The 26,459-nt window shown below is 44.4% G+C and overlaps 1 protein-coding gene across 19 annotated transcripts in view; it reads left to right on the forward strand.

Annotated features, from left to right (window-relative positions):
- MYO18A (myosin XVIIIA) overlaps positions 1-26,459 on the forward strand; it is a 207,796-nt gene that overhangs the window by 103,938 nt on the left and 77,399 nt on the right. For all 19 annotated transcript variants that reach the window (XM_075594641.1, XM_075594644.1, XM_075594629.1 and 16 more), the window contains 3 exons: positions 12,581-12,646; positions 14,869-14,997; positions 17,371-17,514. In XM_075594641.1, the coding sequence (XP_075450756.1) occupies positions 12,581-12,646; positions 14,869-14,997; positions 17,371-17,514 (339 nt within the window). The remainder of the gene's footprint in view (positions 1-12,580; positions 12,647-14,868; positions 14,998-17,370; positions 17,515-26,459) is intronic.

The raw sequence follows: 26,459 nt of genomic DNA on the forward strand, positions 1-26,459 counted from the left end.
AATTTTACCCCCCCACTCACAATTTTACCCCCCACCCCCCACTCACAATTTTACCCCCCCCCACCCTCCCCCCACTCACAATTTTACCCCCCCCACCCTCCCCCCACTCACAATTTTACCCCCCCCACCCTCCCCCCACTCACAATTTTACCCCCCCCACCCTCCCCCCACTCACAATTTTACCCCCCCCACTCACAATTTTACCCCCCCAACCCCCACTCACAATTTAACCCCCCCCACTCACAATTTTACCCCCCCCACTCACAATGTTACCCCCCACCCCCACTCACAATTTTACCCCCCACCCCCCCACTCACAATTTTACCCCCCCTTCCCCCCACTCACAATTTGACCCCCCTCCCCCACTCACAATTTTACCCCCCTCCCCCCCACTCACAATTTTACCCCCCCACTCACAAATTTACCCCCCTCACAAATTTACCCCCTCCCTCACTCACAATTTTACCCCCCTCCCTCACTCACAATTTTATCCCCCCTCCCCCACTCACAATTTTACCCCCACTCACAATTTTACCCCTCACAATTTTACCCCCCACTCACAAGTGTACCCCCCTCCCCCACTCACAATTTTATCCAACCCCTCCCCCACTCACAATTTTATCCAACCCCTCCCCCACTCACAATTTTATCCAACCCCTCCCCCACTCACAATTTTTTCCCCCCTCCCCAACTCACAATTTTACACCCCCTCCCCCACTCACAATTTTACCCCCCCACTCACAATTGTACCCCACCCACTCACAATTGTACCCCACTAACAATTGTACCCCTCCACAATTGTATCCCCCATCCCACCAATGATGTTATGCCGCTCGCCCCACTCATTTTACCTCCCCCCCCCCGCACTCACAATTTTACCCCCCTCCCGTTCTCCTTTTTTGTCTTATTTGTATATGTAAAGCACGTGACAATGTACAGTATAATTCTGCATTCGTACCTAAACTGGCAATCGTTTGGTGCTCCTGTTATAATCTGTCAAAATCCTGATGTGCCTAACATAATGGCCGCCTTTCGATTTCAATAAATTCTTCAGACAGTGTAGCTCAGCAGCTACAATGTATCTATTATTACAGTTTGCAGCTCAAACTGCTGGGAACATTGGCAACAAATGATCACAAACAGGAACGTGTTGCAAATATCTTGCACTGCTGGGGAGGTGGGCTAACACCTGCTATAGAAATCAAAGGATGCTTTAAAACTCATTAAAAATGGCATTAAAAGTTGAATAAAAGGAGAAAAAACAGTCACTGTCTAATACTACAAGACTGATTTATTTATAGGATTTCACATGGTTTGCTGCTTTAATGCCCTGCCCTTGCAGCCATGCAGAGCATTTCTTTGTGATACGTTGAGCCCACCTACCCAATGAAAGGCCTCGCTGGCCTGAAACATTGTACCGTGCTGCTGTTCTTCAATGAAATGAAGATTTTTTGATTCTTATGCTGAAGTTTTGCTGACCTTTATAAGGATATGTATCCGTGCTGTGAGTCTTGCTGAGAGTGCTATCTCTTGTACTTACATTTTTAGTTGATTTTTTTTCCCCAGCCCCGGTGGCCAGGCTGGTTCTGTATTATCGTTTTATGCACTGGATCGTATCTCTCTCACGTTTTGTGATACTGAACCCTGCTGGGCTTCACTTACTTTTTGCCTGTGATCTAAAACATTGCAGAGCACTGTTTGATTTCCTGCGCTTTTGCAGAACGCGCAGAAATGCTGCTCGGCTCCAACCAAAAAAAAAAAAAAAAAAACGGTTTTATTTAGCAATAGAAAGTCCAACACGAGCGCTGCATATTTCCCTTGCCGAGAGAGAGCCGCGCAGAGCATCGCCTAATTTGCTTGATTTAGAATTCTGCTATACCTAATTTAATTATTGATAAAGAGCCCTGCAGAGCCCTGTAGAGTTTAATTATTCATGCGGATGCCCTGCTGAGCGCTGTTTGCTGCCTTGTGCTCCTGTAACCTTGCTTAGCAACCCCTAATCAAATGACTAATGCAGAGGTCAGCAGTGTGTTGTGCGGCTCCTTATGCTGCCACCCAACGTGACTGCACATTACTTCGTCTTTTTGCAGTACTGCGCCTTTAAATCTTGTGTGTGTGTGTGTCTCTGTGTGTGTGTTTTTGCATTGCATGAAATTCAATCTGCTGCTGCTGCTGCTGCTGCTGCTGCTGGGGGAACCAACGAGAAAGGGGTTAAAAGAAGCGTGGGCATAATAGTTGCTTGGCCAGGATGGAAAGGATGCCAACGTTTTCATTGTATCTCTTTCCGTACAGTATCAAACACCCTTTGCCTCCTATGGCAGGGTCCTGTGTTCAGTGGGACGAGGTTGCAACTAGGTTGCTACCGCCCGCTCCCTGCTCTCGCATCGGGGTCAGAACAAGCCGCTTCAACTTTTTATGCCAATATTTCCTCCACTCTCAAGCAGCAAACGCATGGTCCCTTCCACAGTGTCAGCATTTCAAGGAACAGATTGTGACCAAGAGTAGCATAATTATAAAAAAATTAAAGCCTCATCATTTTATTTAAAAAAAAAAAACTTGATTAATTAGTCATCGGTGAGCAGGTAAGGATGATCTTGGCCAGAGGTTTTGTTGAGTATGAGGATTTTGTAACTGATTTTGGTCCCTTGGATATCAGTGGCGCAGTGCTTTATGTTTTGGAAATAATCTTTTTGACTTGTTTGAATCTTGGCCAAATCCTAGGTTATAAACTTGGTCCAGAACTAGTGTCAGCTCCTTGGGATAGTCACTATATCCCTGTGTCCTGACACCAAAATTGATATATGCTCCAGAGCAGTGGTTTCCACCTTTTTTTTGGTTATGGAACCCTATGTGAAATTCTGCGGAACCGCAACTCTCTCTAATAGCAACTCTGTGGTCAGGTGCTTTGTAAGGAACCCCAACCCTCTCTAATAGGGCATCTGAGATCAAATGCATTGTAAGAAACCCCAACCCTCTCTAATAGCACGCCTGGGATCAGATGCTTTGTAAGGAACCCCAACCCTCTCTAATAGCACGTCTGGGATCAGATGCATTGTAAATTCTTCTGTATTTGGCACAATTTTCAAATGATCTGAAAACTGCAGGGGACCCGTTAGGGACGCCCCCCGGAACCCAAGCGTTTCTAGGAACTCCGGTTGAAAAATACTGTTCTACAGGGAAGACTTGTGTCTGTATGTGCATGGGTAATACAAAATAAAAAAGCTTTTACAGAGGAGCAGGTCCCTACTCTGTTGCAGAACTGTCAAAGCTGCACATATACATGAAGGAAATGGACTCTTGACCCTTTGTATTAGTTATTATGTACTAAACAGTGTTGATCTTTTTATACCCAAGAGAACTTTCACATATGAATTCATTTTGCTAAGGCCTGGAGAGAAACCTTTCTTTTACTGTTAATAAAATCGTGGTCCCCCCTGACAGCAGGTTAGTGATGCTAAATGGCTTATTTACACACGTCATCACTAAGGCTGGGTCCATAGAGGGGGAAGCCGCTCTGACCCGTGCGGACGCTCCGCGCTGAGCCCCGTCATCCTCAATGAGGATGTCTTTAGAGGGGGCTCTAGCGAGCGCAGGGATTTTCAGCTGCCAGCCGAAACTGTTTCTCAGCACGCTGTCAGCTGAAAACACCCAATCGGCACGAAGCAGCGTCATGACGTCGACACCGTGACGTTGACGTCGGCCTTTCGCGGGCTTTTGGCCCAGCGACGTCACTGCCCGCCTCCCCCCGCCTCCCGATCACGCACGCTGGCTCGCCTGTCAGTCCATGGAAACACTCCTGACCGAGCAGGCTAGCGTCAGCGCGGAGGAGAGCGGCTGGACCCCTCTATGGCCTCAGCCTAATTTACAAAGTTCCAATGTATTGTATTTCCAATACACTAGATTACAAAATAGTAATTTTTTTAACAATATAATTAATGAAGATTAATTTTTGTATTGGTCCCTTGAGTTTGTCGCGTGCTTAGTGGCTTTTCAGCTCTTCACGAAGTAACCAAAGTATATTTTTTAACCAAGCATATTGATTGAAAGCTTCATTGTTATGTTGCAGTCTTTAGATCTGTTTTTGACACACAAGTATTTAAACGGTAAATCAAAATAACGTACAGTAATATAAGGGGATAATGTCCCCATTACCCCTGTAATGCAAAAGTAACACATTGCACACTATTAGTTGTAGGTTATGCAAGTGTGTGTTGTCTTGACATTTAGACACACTCTGCTAAGAATGTGCCTTAAGAACCCTTAATATTACTCTCTGTATTGAAAGTGTGGTAACACTGGGCAGCTACTGTATGGGAGAGAGGGACACACGGGGGAGAGAGAACGACACACGGGGGAGAGAGAACGACACACGGGGGAGAGAGAACGACACGAGGGGGGAGAGAGGGGCACGAGGGGGGAGAGAGGGACACGAAGGGGGGAGAGGGACACGAAGGGGGGAGAGGGACACGAAGGGGGGGAGGGACATGAGGGGGAGAGGGACACGAAGGGGGGAGAGGGTGAGGAGGGAGATGGACATGGGAAGAGGGGAGACAGGGGGAGAGGGACACGAGGGGAAGAGATACACGAGGGGAAGAGAGGGACACAGGTAGAGGGAGACAGGGACACGGGAGGGTGGAGAGGGACACGAGGGGGGAGAGGGACACGGGGGTGGGAGAGGGACACGGGGGTGGGGTGGGAGAGGGACACAGGCGATAGAGGGACATGGGGAAGAGGGAGTGAGGGGGAGGGGGACACGAGAGGGCAAAGGGACAAGGGGGAGGGTGGAGAGAGGGACATGGGGGAGGGTGGAGAGAGGGACACGGGGGAGAGAGGGACATGGGGAAGGTTGGAGAGAGGGACACGGAGAGTGAGCGGAGAGGGACAAAAAGGGGAGGGACACGTGGGGAGGGGGGAGAGAGAGGGACATGGGGGAGGAGGGAGAGAGAGGAACACGGGGGAAGCGGGAGAGAAGGACACGGGGGAAGGTGGAGAGAGGGACATGGGGGAGATGGACACGGGGGAGGGGGAGATGGGGACACGGAGGAGGGGGGAGAGTGGGACACTGGGTAGGGGGGAGAGGGACACAGGGTAGGGTGGAGAGAGGGACATGGGGGAGGGGAGGGAGAGGGACATGGGGGATGGGGGGAGATGGACACGGGGGAGGGGGGAAGTTAAATGAGGGGAGGACTGTACCTTTGCCTTTCTCTTCCTGGTGCACAGTGAGCAGAAACATTAGACATGGTTAGGAATGCACTTATTAATACTCTCCCGCTCTTACCCCAGGATCTAGTGTTGAGCACAGGAGAGGAGCGGGACACTATTCATGAGCGAGCGGTCCTAAAACGGCTTACTGCAGGGAGTGGGAAGAGGCAGCAGCCTGCTCCCCCCTACACCAGGGAAAACAGCCTCTGGGGTCCTGAGACATAGTCTGCGGACCCCGGGTTAAAGACAACTGCTAGAAGGGATTTTCTTATAAAAACAGACACACACAAGAATAGCAATTTAGTGCGTCTCCATACATCAGTGTGCCAAAAATATTATTATGCATTGTGCAGTGTGTGCGTCAACTTCTTTCCCACAAACAAATGGCGCTAGTGGTGCAGTTAGAGGCGGAGTTTGGATGTCGTCTATGACGCACATGTAACGGATGTGTTATATTAAACTGCAAGCATGCAATACGTTTGTGCGCCAGAGATGCAGCACAATTGTCCGTAAAGCTTTTCTAGGGGTAACAGACGAATGCGAGTAGACACAAACAATTCTTAATGCCTGCATATGTGTCAACATGCCGCACACCATACAGAGAATAAGAGAACGTGCGGCACATGGACGTGAATACCGAAATACCGATATCGCTAATTGTTTGAGATGATAAATTTAAAAAATGTTGACGCAATGCGCTCTTTCAGTTCGTTTTCACAAAACAATTCTGCCTACTTAGCCCCCAAAGGTGACGCTCGATATGTTTTAACAGAGTTACACTCTGCATGGAGAGAGTCACCGGGGTGAGCCCAGAATAAGTTCTGCCATTATACCTAACCTGCATAGTTGAGTAGATGTTCATGGGCCCATTTTAAATAGTGACACCTTCTGATCTCATTCGACTGAGGTATGTATTTTTTTAGATACTAATTGTAACCCGATACTTTGTAGACCAGGAATGTATTACTATGTGTCTTAATTGTTCCGATTTTAGGCAGAGCTCCATTGATTGTGCCAAGATGCAATATAAGCAGAACTACTGCAGGTGCCAGCATAGAATAAGCTGCTCCTTGCTGTGTGTTTATGTACAGTAGGAGATAGCTGGGGAGGGACAGTTTCAAACCTGATGATCTCATCATATCACAGAGAGTTGGGAGTTACAGAAAACTTATGGCAGAGCTGTGAGAGTAAGTAAGACCCGTGGAATGGATAGCTGGGAATGTACAGTTGCCCCTCCTCTTTCTCGTGACCGAAGAAAGCTGCAGGAGATCCCAGGAAAAGATCATATTGAGACATTGAGAAGAGCATTTTTGTATCGGCATTGGGGTAACTAGGGCAGTTTTGATCATCTGAACCGAGCTGTGGTTAACATTATACTTCTCAGACATGAGAGAACAGTGCAGATAATAGTGCTCTATTTTAAATAAGGAATGATTATTATCTTGACTTTTAGAGGAAGGATGTTTGGTTGTAAAGGATGTTTTATTTTTTTTATAGATGGACTAGATGTTGAGTATTCGGTGTCTAGGTTTTTTAATATACAGACTAATGTTCTTCGTGGTGTGCGCATGCACTATGTTTTGTAAGGGTTTTCGGGATGTCTGTCCCGGCACTATGTTTTTTGTAAGGGTGTTTGGGGGTATGTCCCTACTGTATGAGTTCTAGGCATACAGCTGCCGGTCTGAAACAATGTTGGCGTCTGCGCGTTATTCCCGACCAGGCTAGAACAGAGAGAAGCATGAAACGTTTTCATCATAAAAACCAGGTATAGTTTGAGTTGGTGGATGACCTTTTGGGCTTGGACTTATCACAGCAGCCGGGCTTCTTTTCTTCAAAATAGGTAAATAAAGAACCCGTCCTTGGAGCAAAAAAAAAGATGAAGGATGTTAAATTAGAAGCTTTACAAATAAGAAATGGTTAACGATTGCAGGTTGTTATGCAGCGTAAAATGAAAACGGGAGGGAAACTTGAAAGGATACGAGTCAGTGTAGTCTTCTTTAGCTTATACTGAAAACCCTTCCAATTGGTTGTTTGCATGTACATTGTGTTCCTTCAGTATAATTACTGAGTATACAGAATGATTTCCCCATAAGAGGTTGCATTGTACACAATGCTCCCAATGCTTTATGTGTAGTTAATGTTCTTTGATTACATTAGTGGCTGTAGAGACAATGCGTAACATGTGATTTGAATAGAGAGAACATTCCTGAGCTGCAGATTGTTTAGATACAAATGTACAGACTGTTATCTAAGAGCTGCCTTTGGATGTACAGAATATTATTCTTTTATCATGTGTATATTTATAGAATATGCTTTCCATGGAGAATAACATGTACGTGCCTGTCCACTTTTAGCATTTTGTTGTGCCTGTTGTCTTGACATTTACACACACATTCTGCTGATACTGTGTCTTAAGGACACACTAAGATTACTGTATAGGTATTGCCAGCCCTAGAAAGAATATCTGAGGAAAGCAGATTAATGTACCATTGCACAGAGAGAAAATGTTAGCAGAGGAATCTCTTGTAAAGCTGCCTATGCTAATGTGAGCTGCAGTACATACAGTCATACCCCTCTTGGAGGTGAACTGTGGTGGGTGAAATAATTTAATCTCACAGTGCTTTGAAAGCCATATACTGTACATCGTGATTTGTGCTTTTCAACGTAAGAGCATGGTGTTGCTCTGGTAACACTGCTGCTAGTATTGCAATGTATTGAAGACCTTTGTAGCTATGAAGGGGTTTAAACCGGGATTTTCAAATCAATCCTCGAACTGGGGGGCGCAAGATTTTGGGGGGGGGGGGGAGGGAGGGGGCGGCGGTTACTGTGGTCCCTCGCTCTCCTCCAATGCATTTAAAATAAATGTGGGGAAACCACGCGAGGCGTCTAACTAACTTGGCTTCCAGCGACGCGTCGTCATGATAACCCGGCGTCACATGACCCCGCGGCATCAATGGATACCGGAGCCGAGCAGTGGGGGAGGGGGGGGAGGCGGAGGGTTGCGCTAGCAAGGGAGGAGAGCAGGCAGGGGGAAAAGATGGTGCATCCCTGCTCTAGAACAGTGTTTTTTTGTTTTTTTTTTACCTTTTCTTCAGGTTATATTATATATAATTATATTGTGAAATTCTGCGGAACCCCAACCCTCTTTAATAGCGCGTCTGAGATCAGATGCATTGTAAGGAACCCCAACCCTCTCTAATAACGCGTCTGAGATCAGAGGCATTGAAATGAACCCCATACCCTCTCTAATAGCGCGTCTGAGATCAGAGGCATTGAAATGAACCCCATACCTTCTCTAATAGCGCGTCTGAGATCAGAGGCATTGAAATGAACCCCATACCCTCTCTAATAGCGCGTCTGAGATCAGATGTGTCGTAAATTCTTCTGTATTTTATCCCATTTTCAAATTACCTTAAAATTACAGGGAACACTTTAGGGATGCTCGTTGAATCCAAGCGTTCCTACGAACATGGACATAATGATGTCATACCCGGAAGTGATTATCAGCCCAGAATAGCAGAAGTGAGGGTTAGGACTGCTAATGCATACCATTGCAATGATTCTGGTCATTAGTTCCTTTATTAGTAGGCAAGTGGCTAGGACGAAACCGATCCCTTATAATGCTATCTGCCTATTATCCAGTGTCTATCAGTTTAGCGATCTGATTGGGTAATCGTACTGCACCATTGTAGCTCAATCCACCCTAGTTTATATACGACCTAGGAATCACAGCAGCACACTTAGTCCAGTGATATTGTTCCCCTGCACCTATAGGAATTTTGCTTTACCACAGGTTATATAGCACACTAACATTTTCTTTGCTCTAATAATAGAAACAGGGTATTAACACAGATTTAGCAGCCACCTTGCAAACTCAAGCAATACTAATTACTGTGTTGATATCAATCCTTCCCGGTTTTTAACTTTTTTAGATCTTTTTTGCACTTTTGCTACTCTGTTTTAATATTACCAATTAAAAGTGCAGATCTAATAAGCCCAGGTGTGCACCACTAACGCAATGCCTTTTGGATTATCTGTGACTCTCATGGTAGATTCTCCTTACCCAGTCTATATTCCTAGTAACCCCCGGCTGAATAACACTGCTCTAGAACCAAGGCTGCAGGAATAGCCACCGAATTTGCCAACCAACTACAAATGCATTTAGGATATGAACAAGTTTTCTGCATCAACTATCCTAGAAATGCATCGTCTGGCTCAGGATACCACGGGGTTCAGATCATGCATCCGACATTGCGATTCAAAGCCATTGTGACAAGTGTCATGTTTCATTATTGTGTTTGTTGTGACACTGAGCTGCATCTCCCGTGTTTAATGAGAGGATGTGGCTGTCTGGAGTTCAGTGGGGTACCTTGTGTTCTTAAGGGGATCGTTCATTAATGAATTCAATGAAACCGAGGCTTGGCGTGCACTGGTCCTTGGAGTGCGAAGCCATTGTTGAAGACGCTTTATCTGTTGGCTCAAAATTAGATTGTAAGCTCTAAAGGCGCGGATATTCTGCTGCGTGCAGTGTCATGATTACTATACATAAGAATATATTAATATTTATGTTTTGATGCTAGCAGTAAAGGTGTTAATGAGTATTATAAATCGATGGGTATCGGCCTCTGATGGCGAGTAATGTGAGTCATGTCTTGTCTCCAGCAGTGACTTGGCTGAGAGACAGAGCCGAGTAATGGGCATTGTGTCCCTCTCAAGGGAGCATTACAGAGCAAATGCACTGCTCTCCCTCATCATTAAAGATTCGTTTCAAAAGCAACGTACTTACCCACTATACCAGTGTATGTTAATGTCATTTTATTTCCATGGTCTTTAAAAACACCCGTCGTACGTTGTTGCTTTATAAATAAATTGTATTGTAGGACTTTATTTACATAGCGCCAAAAGTGTACTCAGCGCTTCACAAAGAATACAGTACAGGGCATTATAATAATACAATAAGCGCAGCAAAATCAGACAGTAGGATAAGGAAATCCCTGCCCCGAAGAGCTTACAATCTAAGAATGATAATAAGAACGTTGTCTTACAGCAGGGGGGCTCAAATCAGTCATCACCCCCCCCCCTCCCCCCCCCCCCCAACAGGTCAGGTTTTCAGGATATCCCAGCTGCTGCACAGGTGGCTCGATCAGAGGCTGAGTTGAAGATTGAGCCACCTGTGCGGAAGCAGGGATATCCTGAAAACCTGACCTGTTGGGGGGAGGGGGGTTTGAGGACTGGAGTCGAGCACCCCTGTACTTACAGCACTGAAGCAGTTGCACATTACGGGTCCTTCCTCCCCTTGGGGCCCCATCTTGGCAGTATAGGGTTTTTCTAGCACTGCAAATGAACTGTCCCTACTGGACCTGAAACGTCGTGTTTCTCCCTTTGTACCTAAAATAAAAGGCAACCTTTTTCCAAAGACGTAATGTTAGTGGAGCTGGCGTTCTAATATTGCTGGCAGAAATCCAGCTCCCGGAGCCCTGCAAAGCAATGCATTGTGGGCCACTCCAGCAATCAAGGGGTAAAAAATGCACTGTGGCAGAGAAGCTTGTTGGTGGCTCGCTTTGGTGGTGGCGACAAGGCAGCAGTGTAGCTGAGTATTTGGGTTGTGGTCTTCCCCTGCAGAACAGGGCATTAAACGAGCAGTCTCACTTAGCAACATACATTGGAGATGCAGTAAAGTAGAAGCACTCATCCATGCAACGCATTCGCTGCCATTTTAGTACTGGCTTTATGGTTTATGATATACTTAATAGCCTTCCACATTTAGCCCGCAAAGCCTAATTGTGAAATAAAACGCAGCAACAAGCATACAATAAAAGCCACTTGCGAGGTGTCGGTTTTAGAAATAAGCCATTAACGTGCTGTTCGCAGGCATCGTCATGTTCTGCTGCTGCTGCTGCTGCTGCTGCTGCTGCTGCTGATCAGGGTTGAGTTATACAGCATAACTTTGGAGCCCGATAGAATCTGCAAAGAAGGGCTACTACAATGGGGCACGGTGGCCAACTCCAGTCATCATGGGTCACCAACAGGTCAGGTTTTCAGAATATCCCTGCTTCAGCACAGGTGGCGCAATCAGTAGCTCAGTCAACGCCTGGAGACTGGAGTTGGCCACCTCTTGGACTACATCATAACTTCGCAGAAGAACGGACCTGAAAAGTGTTCAGCTTAGAGGAGGGAAGGAAAAAGCATTTGAAAGTTCAAATGCATCAAGGGTTTCAACAAGGCACACGAGGGAAGCATATTTCCGAGAGAAAAGTGCTAGAACAAGAGGTCGCGCGCTGAAGCGGGCAGGCTCAGGAAATTTGAGCACGTAATTCATGGAGAAGGTGTTAGAGGCCAATGCAGTGAGGGAGTTGACAATGTGCCTGGGATAGACATCAGGTTATCCTATAAAACAGATCAAAATAATCTATCAGGGTTTGAGTTCTTCCAACGGATAAGGAGAACGGGGAGACTAAGAGGGCCAAGTGTTTTTATTTTTTTAATTTGCCGTCATATTGTTTCTATGTAATATCCCAAGTGTCCCGTCTTTAGCCTTTTCTGTGGCACTTTATCCCAGAGCCAGGTGATCACTTGTGTAGGGATCACATGGCCCAGACCCACCCACTGACATACAGAATGAGCCACTGACGAACAGAATGAGCCACTGACGTACAGAATGAGCCACTGACGTACAGAATGAGCCACTGACGTACAGAATGAGCCACTGACGTACAGAATGAGCCATTGATGTACAGAATGAGCCACTGACGTACAGAATGAGCCATTGATGTACAGAATGAGCCACTGACGTACAGAATGAGCCAATGATGTACAGAATGAGCCATTGATGTACAGAATGAGCCACTGACGTACAGAATGAGCCATTGATGTACAGAATGAGCCACTGACGTACAGAATGAGCCAATGATGTACAGAATGAGCCACTGATGTACAGAATGAGCCACGGACATCCGATTCCAATCAGCAGCTTTCGCACTACATACAGCCTGGCACTGCAGGGAAGTGTCACACGTGTCTGTGTACGTGTGTGTGCGCCCGTTCCTATGCCTTTCCCATAATGGCACTGGGGCAGCGAAGAGGTCCAGAGAGAGCACGATAAATGTTTTTCCATCAATATATATTTTTTTCTGCTGAATATAATAGATTTTACATTGAAGTAGGCAACCAGCATGAAAAAAGGCTAAATAAAACAGAGTGCACATATTTCTCGCGACCCACTGTAGCATCTTTAAGGCAGGTGGGTGCTTAGTGAAGATATTGCTGTATATCCTGCCTGTACGTTTCTTGTGGGCCAGGTACAATCCGTCTGCAACGTTTTAGGACATTTGCCAGCATCCCCCGGTCACAACATCGCTTTGTGTTTGTGTTTTTGCAGGCGGTGGAAGAGCTCTTGGAGTCCCTGGATTTAGAGAAGAGCAGTTATCATATGGGCCTGAGCAGGGTAAGTGTTGCGCTTCCAAGCTGGTTTTAGCTGATGCGATGCAGTGTAACGCCACTGACAATCGGGATTTTACCCTCTGTATTGTAGCCTCCGCTTTGTCTGACTTCCAGCTGCATGCAAAGGTTTGTCTGCTCCTGGGCCTCACTGGGGGGAGCCTGTTGTATACCGGGACTGGTCTACATATTGGGAAAATAAAAACCCAGCCCTGCAGTGGCGGCAGGCACTAATAAAATACAGGCTAAAATCATGCAAAGCGTACATTAAATGGGAAGGGCAGGAATCGCGACATGAAAATAACAATGGGACAAAACTGCACGCGTGCATGTGTACGGCTAAAGATTATAGTGCTCGCACAGCGAGAACAACATACTCCTTCCCTATGAGGCCACCCACAGTGTGTGCGGCCGCGCTAGCAATGCAGAGCGACCACACTGCGCTTTTTTTTTTATAAGACAAATGATTTTGTCTTTCCGCGCGGCGGCGGCCGCATCATGTGAGCGGGTACAGCCAATGAGGACGCACCAGGCTGGAAGAGCTGCATAGATTACTTTGCACAGGAGTTCTTGAGACCAGGAATATCTTTTCCTCAGAAGTGATGCAGGATCATATGCAGCATCTATGAAGCACTTCAGTCCTGTTTCAAAGCAGACTGACGGAACGCATAATCATGTCCAGTGATCGCACTGGAGAATGCAGAAGTCTCCGTTCAAACCCACACAATGCAGTGCCCAGAGTTAGCATAAAACAGCGCTGGGCACAGGGTGGCTTGTATTATGCACAGACCTGGAGTTGCTTCCCACATGCAGAATTCCTCATGCAAATGAGTCAGGGAATACAAGCAAGGCCCAGTGAGCTGCAGGCCCGGCTGATTAACACATTCAGCCCTACGGCCATTCATTGCTTTGCTCTATGATTGTATGGCAGTGCTCCCGAGGTTAGCTAGCAAAGGGTGAATCGGAGGAATCTGGGATTGCTGATGCTTGTTACTTCTCTGTGATTAAGGCAAGGTCATCCTGCTTCTCCTGCTAGAGCTTCACACAGATAACATAAACAAAAAGAGCCTGTTTTTTCTTTACAAACCTAAACCAGGCCTTCATGCAGTAAAGGTAGAAGACAATTATGTGCTGCTTTTTATAATCATTCAGCGTTTCCACGGAAATCTCACCCCCAGAGCTACTTTCAAATAAACATCACTTCATGCAGCCACGATATGCAGACCTTTGTCAGGTCTGCCATGTTAAGTATGATTTTTTTTTTTTTAAAGCAGTTTGTTTTTTTACATTGTATCGAAGCAGGTGGTCCCCGGAACTGAAACTCATTAATTTAAGCTCTGGGGACCCCTGCTTCCCGAGATACTTACCTCCGGGGGGCGGGGGGGGGGGGGTTAGGGGGGACGGGAGGGGTAGGGGGGTGCCGGTATCTCCTGCAAGTTTAAAGCTCCTGCTTCCCGTGGGCCAATAGGAAGCCGCACCGGATGATGTCATGGCTTCCTATTGGCCCGCAAAAGGCAGCCATTACATGAACCCCAGCTAACAAGTCGGAGCGGCTACCTGCACCCCTTACGGAGGTAGGTATCTGGAAGCCGGGGGGCGGGGGGGGACCCCGGAGCTGAGAGGAATGTGGTTAAGCTCCGGAGACCCTCTGTTTCAATTTGATGTAAATAAAGGGAAAAAAAATGGCCAGCTTAGATTGCCACTTTAACTGGGGCCACGGGACGTGAAGTAGAAATTGGGCAGTGAGTGTGAGCTGCTGCAGTTAGGCGGGAGATGGAGATCCAGTTATGTGTTCCCGAGGACTCCAGTCTGTGTGCAGAAGAAGCTTTCAATAGTCCTACTCCGGAAGGCTTTTTGATTCAGCATATTCATGTTAGGAGCCAGGAGGTGGTCTCAAACATGAAGTGGTTGACATGACCTTGTTGTTCTTGTAGCATTGGCAGGGCAGCTTTTTCTTAGCACTGCACACTCCAACGCGCAACTCTGTCATTAAGTGTCACTTCTGACCCGTTGCACTCCCTGCTCTCCATTGCAGCCAGTACACAATGTACACAACTATGATGCTGTCAAAATTAATATTCATGACACAAAGAAGGTGGAGGGTTTGTGCCAGAGGCGTTGCAGGATTCTAGTAGTAGTATAACCCTTGGAGTGCGTGAGGGGCTTGCAGCACGGGACCTCCTGCAGACCTCTCCCTTCTGAAGCTGGAATTCCTCTCCCTTTTCTCAGGTGTTCTTCAAAGCGGGAACATTTGCAAAGCTAGAAGAACAAAGGGATGATCAGACCCGGAAGAACCTGTCCCTATTCCAAGCTGCATGCAGAGGGTACCTGGCACGACAACAGTTCAAGAAGAGAAAGGTATGTTTCCCGAGGTGGCCCAGCTACACACACACATTTTCCATCCTGAATCAGAAGTGGCAGCTCTCTCCCTCTGTCTCTCCCCGGTGACCTAAAATGGTAAACTTCTCGATTTCACAAAAGACCAGAGCTTGCTGTCAGATGAGGAGGGAGGGGGGTTCTTTGAGAACGTCGGGCATGAGCTGGGAGGAACAAACGGGTCCTTTGCCAGTCCTCGGCTGAGCTGTCTTTGAGCAGTTGGCGCACATTGACGAGAAACTGGTCAGGCAGCTGGGACCTGCGCACTGTCTGACACCGGTAAGGGCTGACAGGTTGTGTGTTTGTCTTCTCCTTATCAGCGCTGTGTATTTTTGGGTGCTTGCTCATGTGAGTAACCATTTGTTGAAGTTTCGTGGAACGAAGTACTGCTCCGTTTCTGTGCAAGTCCTTAAACTTTCACTGTGTGTAATGGTTTAGCGCCCTTAGCAAGGTTGGCAATGTAATGCTGGCTACTTTAGCTCAGGGATTTTGTTTAATAAAAGACCTCTACCTACAGTATCTGTTCTCATGTATACACAATGCACAAGGACTTGTCTCCCTTGTTTAAAGTGATCGGGCACACCTGCATTAAATCATTGTATCACTACCATTGTTTATTGGCACTTCGACTGCTGTGATTGATGTACAACTGGGTAAAGTGTCTTTTTATAGTAAGATAATCTGGAATAGGGAACTCTGGTTTTGGGACTTTGGCACTAGAAAGGACTGCAACTCATTGCTCGGGAATGTATTTAATACCCCTCTGTCAGCAAAAGGGGTTACATAACAGCTGATTCCCACCAAGAGGCAGAATTTCTTTCATTGAGAGAGCCTGAAAACTTCCTTTCCTGCCTGGGAAAAACATTGCAATGAATTGTGCCTCAGGAGTTTTGAACTAGGTTACCCCTTGGTGCTCCTACATTCCTTTAACCATGCTCTACAAGTAAACAATACCAAGGACAGAACTTGGTAGAGAAGGAGTTGCATGGATAGGTGACGTTGTTCCCCCTTTATTGCAATTATTACAAATATTGTACAAAATGTGTAGCATGCTCCATTCATTAAGAAGAGACACAGTTCTGTCACTACCTGTAACAGGTGAGACGGTCCACGGGCAGAGGATTCTATTCATAAACTTAGATCAGATTCAGAAAATAAACAAGCTGAGAAATATATGTATAAAAACCTGCCAAGTACACATGGCGGGTGCGTTGTTTGACTACAAATAACCTTGTTTCATTTTGGTGGGACATGCCAGAGACCCAAGTTATACTATATCTGCTGCAGCAGTGCTGGGCAATACTGTGGATTCTCTTAATTACCCCTTCATTAAATTAAATGCCTCGTATCACATTGTGTTGCAGGTTTCTCTAGATTGAAAACAATTCCAACTCTTTATTTACTCCATTGAACCATTTATATGAAATGGCCCCCATTTCACTTGCTCCTCGTGCTCTTCTCTCGCATACACATACATGTACACTGTGTTCTCATCTCGCTCTCTATAATATAGTCCTAGGCCTGGGACATGGTGCCGGGGGGAGCGCTGACGCTCATGCTCTCCTGCTCATGCAGGAGATTTTTCGTGTCCCAGCAGGAGCGTCAGCGAGCGCGCTTGTGTGCCGGGTAGGGGGCCGGGCGGGAGGCGGGGCTAGGGCGCCATATCACGGCACCGACGTCACGGACTGCCATTGGCTTCTGGCAGTCACGTGACCGGCCCTGCGCTTCCCTCAGCGGCAAAATTTAAACTTGCCTGTCTCCTGCATTTCCACACGCCTCCGCACACCTGCGGAAGCGCCGTCTAAAGCCGCGCTGATAGGGATAATGTTTCCCCTCAGAGCGCCTCAGCACGGTCTTTTTTACCATGTCCGAGGCCTTAGTTTCTCATCTTCTCTCACTTTGTTATAGCTTGTTACTTTCTCTCTGTTTGTCTGTCTATGTTAGTCTATTTACATATTATTGTCTCCCTCCCTCCTTTCCCTCCCTTACACACACTTGTTCTGTTCCTTTCTCTTTCCCCACATTCTCCATTCTCTCACCTCTGTTCCCTATCGCTCCCTCTGCTAACCCTTTCACTATTAATTTTCTCTCTCTCTCTCATTGTTCCTCTCCACCATCACTCTATCTACATCTTTATTTTTCTCCTTTCTCCCTTACATGGAGTGTTGGCTGCTGTTTATCATTGGTGATGAATTTGGCATTTATCCTGAGCGCTGAATAAACTTTGTTTTCATCATTTCCTAACTATGTTACACCTTCAGTGGATATAGCTTGAAGGGATCTCTTAGCCTACCTAGCCTGCTGTCAGATATTGTGTCTTTTTGCAACACTGAACCTGATGTTACGTCCCCCTAGATCCAAGAGCTTGCCATTCGCTGCATTCAGAAGAACATCAAGAAGAACAAAGGGGTGAAGAATTGGCTTTGGTGGAAGGTCTTCACCACAGTACGGCCTCTCATAGAGGTGCAGCTGACAGAGGACCAGATCAGAGGAAAAGACGTACGTATGGCCTTATTGGAATAGCTAAAACTGGGTGTTTTCTCTTGTCTGTGTGTGAATATGCAAAGTTTATAGGTACTAGTACTTACATGTACTAAGTTTATAGGTACTAGTACTTACATGTGCTAAGTTTATAGGTACTAGTACTTACATGTGCTAAGTTTATAGGTACTAGTCCTTACATGTGCAAAGTTTATAGGTACTAGTGCTTACATGGGCAAAGTTTATAGGTACTAGTACTTACATGTGCTAAGTTTATAGGTACTAGTCCTTACATGTGCAAAGTTTATAGGTGCTAGTGCTTACATGTGCAAAGTTTATAGGTGTTAGTGCTTACATGTGCCACGTTTACAGGTACTAGTGCTTACATGTGCTAAGTTTATAGGTACTAGTGTTTACATGTGCCATGTTTATAGGTACTAGTGCTTACATGTGCCACATTTATAGCCACTAGTGCTTACATGTGCTAAGTTTATAGGTACCAGTGCATACATGTGCGAAGTTTATAGGTACTAGTACTTACATGTGCCACATTTATAGGTACTAGTGCTTACATGTGCTAAGTTTATAGGTACTAGTACTTACATGTGCTAAGTTTATACGTATTAGTGCTTACATGTGCCAGGTTTATAGGTACTAGTGCTTACATGTGCTAAGTTTATACGTATTAGTGCTTACATGTGCTAGGTTTATAGGTACTAGTGCTTACATGTGCTAAGTTTATACGTATTAGTGCTTACATGTGCCACGTTTATAGCCACTAGTGCTTACATGTGCTAAGTTTATAGGTACCAGTGCATACATGTGCGAAGTTTATGGGTACTAGTACTTACATGTGCCACGTTTATAGGTACTAGTGCTTACATGTGCTAAGTTTATAGGTACTATTGCTTATGTGCCAAGTTTATAGGTACTATTGCTTACATGTGCTAAGTTTATACGTATTAGTGCTTACATGTGTCAGGTTTATAGGTACTAGTGCTTACATGTGCTAAGTTTATACGTATTAGTGCTTACATGTGCTAAGTTTATACGTATTAGTGCTTACATGTGTCAGGTTTATAAGTACTAGTGCTTACATGTGCCAGGTTTATAGGTACCAGTGCTTCCATGTGCTAAGTTTATACGTACTAGTGCTTACATGGGCTAAGTTTATACGTACTAGTGCTTACATGTGCTAAGTTTATACGTACTGTATTAGTGCTTACATGTGCTAGGTTTATAGGTACTAGTGCTTACATGTGCTAAGTTTATCATTACTAGTGCTTACATGTGCTAAGTTTATAGGTACTAGTCCTTACATGTGCAAAGTTTGTAGGTGCTAGTGCTTACATGTGCAAAGTTTATAGGTGTTAGTGCTTACATGTGCCACGTTTACAGGTACTAGTGCTTACATGTGCTAAGTTTATAGGTACTAGTGTTTACATGTGCCATGTTAATAGGTACTAGTGCTTACATGTGCCATGTTTATAGGTACTAGTGCTTACATGTGCGAAGTTTATAGGTACTAGTACTTACATGTGCCACATTTATAGGTACTAGTGCTTACATGTGCTAAGTTTCTAGGTACTATTGCTTATGTGCTAAGTTTATACGTATTAGTGCTTACATGTGCTAAGTTTATACGTATTAGTGCTTACATGTGCTAGGTTGATAGGTACTAGTGCTTACATGTGCTAAGTTTATACGTATTAGTGCTTACATGTGCCAGGTTTATAGGTACTAGTGCTTACATGTGCTAAGTTTATACGTATTAGTGCTTACATGTGCTAGGTTTATAGGTACTAGTGCTTACATGTGCTAAGTTTATACGTATTAGTGCTTACATGTGCCACGTTTATAGCCACTAGTGCTTACATGTGCGAAGTTTATGGGTACTAGTACTTACATGTGCCACGTTTATAGGTACTAGTGCTTACATGTGCTAAGTTTATAGGTACTATTGCTTATGTGCCAAGTTTATAGGTACTATTGCTTACATGTGCTAAGTTTATACGTATTAGTGCTTACATGTGTCAGGTTTATAGGTACTAGTGCTTACATGTGCTAAGTTTATACGTATTAGTGCTTACATGTGCTAAGTTTATACGTATTAGTGCTTACATGTGTCAGGTTTATAAGTACTAGTGCTTACATGTGCCAGGTTTATAGGTACCAGTGCTTCCATGTGCTAAGTTTATACGTACTAGTGCTTACATGGGCTAAGTTTATACGTACTAGTGCTTACATGTGCTTAGTTTATACGTATTAGTGCTTACATGTGCTAGGTTTATAGGTACTAGTGCTTACATGTGCTAAGTTTATCATTACTAGTGCTTACATGTGCTAAGTTTATAGGTACTAGTCCTTACATGTGCAAAGTTTATAGGTGCTAGTGCTTACATGTGCAAAGTTTATAGGTGTTAGTGCTTACATGTGCCACGTTTACAGGTACTAGTGCTTACATGTGCTAAGTTTATAGGTACTAGTGTTTACATGTGCCATGTTTATAGGTACTAGTGCTTACATGTGCCATGTTTATAGGTACTAGTGCTTACATGTGCCACATTTATAGCCACTAGTGCTTACATGTGCTAAGTTTATAGGTACCAGTGCATACATGTGCGAAGTTTATAGGTACTAGTACTTACATGTGCCACATTTATAGGTACTAGTGCTTACATGTGCTAAGTTTCTAGGTACTATTGCTTATGTGCTAAGTTTATAGGTACTAGTACTTACATGTGCTAAGTTTATACGTATTAGTGCTTACATGTGCTAAGTTTATACGTATTAGTGCTTACATGTGCTAGGTTGATAGGTACTAGTGCTTACATGTGCTAAGTTTATACGTATTAGTGCTTACATGTGCCAGGTTTATAGGTACTAGTGCTTACATGTGCTAAGTTTATACGTATTAGTGCTTACATGTGCTAGGTTTATAGGTACTAGTGCTTACATGTGCTAAGTTTATACGTATTAGTGCTTACATGTGCCACGTTTATAGCCACTAGTGCTTACATGTGCTAAGTTTATAGGTACCAGTGCATACATGTGCGAAGTTTATGGGTACTAGTACTTACATGTGCCACGTTTAAAGGTAATAGTGCTTACATGTGCTAAGTTTATAGGTACTATTGCTTATGTGCCAAGTTTATAGGTACTATTGCTTACATGTGCTAAGTTTATACGTATTAGTGCTTACATGTGTCAGGTTTATAGGTACTAGTGCTTACATGTGCTAAGTTTATACGTATTAGTGCTTACATGTGCTACGTTTATACGTATTAGTGCTTACATGTGTCAGGTTTATAAGTACTAGTGCTTACATGTGCCAGGTTTATAGGTACCAGTGCTTCCATGTGCTAAGTTTATACGTACTGTATTAGTGCTTACATGTGCTAGGTTTATAGATACTAGTGCTTACATGTGCTAAGTTTATACGTATTAGTGCTTACATGTGCCACGTTTATAGCCACTAGTGCTTACATGTGCTAAGTTTATAGGTACCAGTGCATACATGTGCGAAGTTTATGGGTACTAGTACTTACATGTGCCACGTTTATAGGTACTAGTGCTTACACGTGCTAAGTTTATACGTATTAGTGCTTACATGTGCCACGTTTATAGCCACTAGTGCTTACATGTGCTAAGTTTATAGGTACCAGTGCATACATGTGCGAAGTTTATGGGTACTAGTACTTACATGTGCCACGTTTATAGGTACTAGTGCTTACATGTGTTAAGTTTATACGTATTAGTGCTTACATGTGTCAGGTTTATAGGTACTAGTGCTTACATGTGCTAAGTTTATACGTATTAGTGCTTACATGTGCTAAGTTTATACGTATTAGTGCTTACATGTGTCAGGTTTATAAGTACTAGTGCTTACATGTGCCAGGTTTATAGGTACCAGTGCTTACATGTGCTAAGTTTATACGTACTGTATTAGTGCTTACATGTGCTAGGTTTATAGGTACTAGTGCTTACATGTGCTAAGTTTATACGTACTGTATTAGTGCTTACATGTGCTAGGTTTATAGGTACTAGTGCTTACATGTGCTAAGTTTATACGTACTGTATTAGTGCTTACATGTGCTAGGTTTATAGGTACTAGTGCTTACATGGTTATTAAGAGGTGCTGTGTTCTGAGACTAGTCTGTTTTGTGGATATATTTCATTGCGTTCTGCAGTATATCTTCCCACAACATACCCATTGGATTCTATTATGTGCAGGTATCTGAAGGAGGTATACCTATTGCACACAATCCACAGGTATCTACATCACTGTCATGTACATGGTACACTTCCCGATCGGTCTCCAGATAAAGAGGAAGCCGGCACTCTCGGTGAATACTCCGCACCCTTGTATGCCTTCAGTACTGGACAGGCATGTATTGCATTGCAGAGCTGTGTGCCATCTTACTAGCATTTCTAGTACTAAAGGGTTTACATACTTTACGCATCCCATCTCTTGCCAGCTCATAGCAGTTGTAAAACTCTCACCACTGACAGAGTAAGAATCTTTCCTTCCTACCCCTCTCCTTTATGCCAATCAAATAAGCCTGTCGAATTTCAAGGGGTTACAACCGCCTCTTCCTACTAGTGCAGGGTTGGGGAACTCCAGTCTTCAAGGGCCACCAACAGGCCAGGTTTTGAGGATAGCCCTGCTTCAGCACAGTTGGCTCAGTCTTTGACTCTGTACGGGCTGCTCAGACCATGAGGTTGTCTGCAGCTCTGTGGGATGTCTCTGATTTGGGAGCTCCTGCTCACTTTAAGGTCAGCAGCTCAGTTAGTTCATTAATGGTTCTAATTAGTCTCATTCTGGTACCACTTGCTGTGAACAAAAACTCTTCACTATATGAGGGGAGAACGGAGTGAGGGAATGATAATTTGGTCCAGGAAGAAGAAGCAGTGACATTTTTAACAGGTTCTGGGTGATTGCTGTTTTTTTTTTTTAACCAAAATCTGACAGCTTGTATTCTTTATTTATTTTTAACACTATTTATAGAGCAATTTCAAATTAGGATACAGGAAAAAAAAGAGAGAGAAGGCATATAACAATAAGGGAAGTGCAAACATTGTATTAAAGCAGCCTACAATGGAAAGGAAGGGTTCGGGGGGAGGTTATCACCACTGGGAGGGCATACCTCTAATGGTATGACCTTATTTACCACCTCACAGATTTGCCCAGGGGTCCTCGTGCCCCAGAAGCACCTGGTAGGGATAGGACAAGGCACAATCAGAGAAGAGATGTATCTCTAGTCATGGAGGGGTCGTTTAAAAAAAAATCTAAGTCATGAGTCCCATACTTTAGTGAATCTGGAACATTTCCTTTAAAAAACAAACAAACAAAAAAAAAAAAAACATTTTGTGTCCTAGTCGAGAAACAGGGGTCTCCATAACTGAGCCTCATTAATTTCTGCTCCCCTTCCTGAGATACTTCCTGGAGAAGCTCATGCTGGTGTCGCCTTCATGCTTCACGTTCCCGCGTAATACGGGTCAATGGTAAACGGCAACAGATGACGTTGCTGACTTCCTGTGCCGAGGGGAGATTTGTGCCGCCATATTGCGTGCCCATCCGGTTCTGCTACCGGCAGGAGCTACGGAAGGGAAGTATCTCAGGAAGCAGGGGGACCCAGAGCTGAAATAAATGGGGTTCAGCTCCAGAGACTCCCTGCTTCCCACCTAATAATACAATTAGAAAACCCTCGGAGGAAAAGCTCTTTTTAAAATGTATTTTTGAAAGTTACGTTGTGAACATGGTGGTGTTTGATTTCCTTTTGTGTGATATCAATGTGTTGCACATTAGTTTGCACACACAAAGGAAAGACTTGATTGCCAAACACTCCCATATTCAGAGGCCCCTAACAAGTGCAATTTGGCAGAGTTCTCAAAGAAAGAAAAGCAGCAAAACCTTTGCTTTTAGCTTGGCTAGATTTGTTTGAAGAAGCCAATTACACTGCTGAACATAAGGCTATTGGTGGCCGGTTACATGGGGCTACACCAATAAACCCCAAGAGTCTCTTATCTTGTCCTCCTGTGGGAGACATTTACTACCTGGCACAGTATAAAATATCTTCTTGTGGATAATACAATGCGAGAGGAAGAATGTGGCCAGGACAGAAAAGTCAGCCGGGCCGGTGTGTTCTGCAAGTCGGGATGTGATGTAGAGCAGAGGTGCCCAAATCCGGTGCTCAAAGACCACTAACAGTGTAGGTTTTAAGATTATTCTCTCATTAGCACAGGTGGCCCAATCATTTGAACTGAAGCACCTGTGCTCAAGCAGGAGTATACTTAAACCCTGCACTGTTAGGGGTCCTTGAGGACTGGATGTAGAGGATGTTGCCAATGTCTAAATATTAGAAGGGCACTGATCAGCCATCCCTGGTTTTGCCCCCCCCAAAAAACTCCTTCCCTATATAGAAAATAGACCCAGCACATTGATCCTGGCCAGGTCGATGAATTTAATGTAGTTAAACAAATGTGAAAGTTTCAAGTTGTCAGTTACAGTAGATGTTGCCTGTGCTCATGTCCTATAGCTCCAAGGTGACAACAAGAGGGTTCTTACCCATAGCTGCATTTGGGGAAGTTCAGATGCAGTTAGTCGTCAGCTGTAATATCTATGGGGCACCAAGAAAAAAAATGTACACTGTGTCTCTGTTCTGTTAGCAGAAGGTTTTGAGGGTTGAGCTGTAGGTGATCATAGCCATTGTTATCTTTAATGTTTTGATTAAGATATTCAGACAACTTCTTAAAGTAGTTAAACAAAATTCAAATACGTTAGCTACCTACTGATATTCTGCTTGGCTAAACCTTTTGCCACCTCATGGGAGGTGGGATCTGGGAAGATCCATGGGACGGCGCACTCGTGGTAATGAAGAAACTTCCACTTGCTAGTAACCTGCACATCCAAACGAAACCACACACTGGGCGGGTTTGTAAATCCAATTAAAGATTACAAAAAAAGTATGACACTCCACCGGTCTTGATTGAAAAAAATACAGCATTTATTGAGAAAAGGGATCGACATTTTGGTCGACACTAGGATTTTTATCTTGGATTGAAACGTTGATCTTTTATCGCAATAAATGTTGTATTTTTCAATCAAGGCCAGTTGAGTGCCATGCTTTTGTATCGTTAACCTCATGGAAGGAGACACAAGTTGTATAACCACTGCTTTTCAGTGCAAGATTGTTGGTTTTGACACTACATCATGGGGGAAGAAGAGCTGTAGTCAATGAACTTTGCGCTGATGGACAGCCAGTATGCTTGGTGCTGCAAGTGAGCAATAGTCTATGTGGCTCCCTGTGTTCACATATTGATAAACTCTAGGAATACCACATCGACTTTGGGTACGTATAGGTTTATTCGAACATTCTAATTTCAGAGTTTACAAATGGAACATTCACGAGAGAGCCATGATGAAGGTTCAATGTGTGAAGGGAAGCTTGGAATAAAAATAAAGTTTAGATAATGGTGCACATGAAGAGCATTAGATTAGCTTGGTACGCCCTGACAAGTTTACACCAGCTCGCACAAAGCAATTTCTTTATATAAACACAGGTGTTTAGATCACTTGTACGGGAGCCCAATACTCTTTTTGTTAACTCGCCATGTGAAATGACTATACTACCCACCTCCAAAATGACTGCTGGGTCTGGATCCCTTTACTTTGAGGTATTACACGTGTGAAATGGTATATGTTACAGTGCTTTTCCGTACCTCACCCAATTTTCATTAGATACTGTAACCAGTACATGTACAGTGTATATAGAGAAGAAGTTTATGATGTCTTAGATAGTCATATACAATGACACCACGTCCGCTGTCCAGAGAACATCAGGACACTGACTGTACAAACTGACCCAAGGCAGCTTTTTTTATGATTACTCACTCTGTTCCTTGAACTGTGATTGATGCTTGTAGTCGAGCTGTGAGTGGACAGTTGGCTTGATTCTGTCCTTCAAGTGTCTGCGCTAGTGACATTGACCACCAGTGAATGCATTATATCCATGCAAAACTGTGTTAAGTTTGAAATCTTGAGTTAATATGAGCCGAGAGACCTGGTGTCTCTCCTCCCCTCAGCTGGGATCTGCAGCTTGTACGGATGTTCACATTAGATTTATTGATCTCTGGGGGGGATTGCCTGAGTGAGGAGGAGTGACAGAGAATATGTTTATGATCACCAGGAGGTGCACGCGTGAAAGAAGGGAGACAATTTCTGAGCATTAGAAATGCCACCGCAGGGCCCAAAGGCAAAACGGCACTGCAGGAACTGAGCCACTGTCAGATAAGGGCTCTATTTCAGCGGTCATATCATGTAATGCATTTCCATTCAGCAGTTTAACATCCAAGTGTATTGTTTTCTGCATGTTCCAGGTCCCTCCAGGAAAGGACGTGTCCGTTTTTAGTAAAGCTTTTTGTAACAGCGCAGGGGCCTCTTTGGAAGCGCACGTATCTTAAAGGAGCATTAGCACAGACATAAGACAGCTGTGTTTATTCCAAACAACGTTCCTGTGTCAGACAAGTCTGTAGGAGTCAGTGATTGTCTACTGGGCTTCACAGCAGGACTGCAAACTAATGTGCACTTTTATTGATAAGTAGACACTTCTATTGAAATATGAGATCCAATAATCAGTATAAGGGCTGTTATATACAGCATGCGGCCACGCGTTCCTATGCGAACGCGGGTGCACGTGCCGCATGCTTTTCCTGTCTATAGAGCCGGGAGCTGCAGGTTATGTATATGTGTGTGTGTGTGTGTGTGTGTATGTATGTGTGTGTGAGTATATATGTGTGAGTATATATGTGTGAGTATATGTGTGTGCATGGGTTGTGTGAGTGAAAGTAAGTCCTAAATAAGATTTTTTAAAGAAAAGAAAAAGTTTCATATATTTTTTTTTTTGTTTTGCAATCCTTGACACACACACACACACACACACACACACACACACACACACACA

The sequence above is a fragment of the Ascaphus truei genome, chromosome 3, assembly GCF_040206685.1.
Source record: "Ascaphus truei isolate aAscTru1 chromosome 3, aAscTru1.hap1, whole genome shotgun sequence".
NCBI lineage: Eukaryota > Metazoa > Chordata > Amphibia > Anura > Ascaphidae > Ascaphus > Ascaphus truei.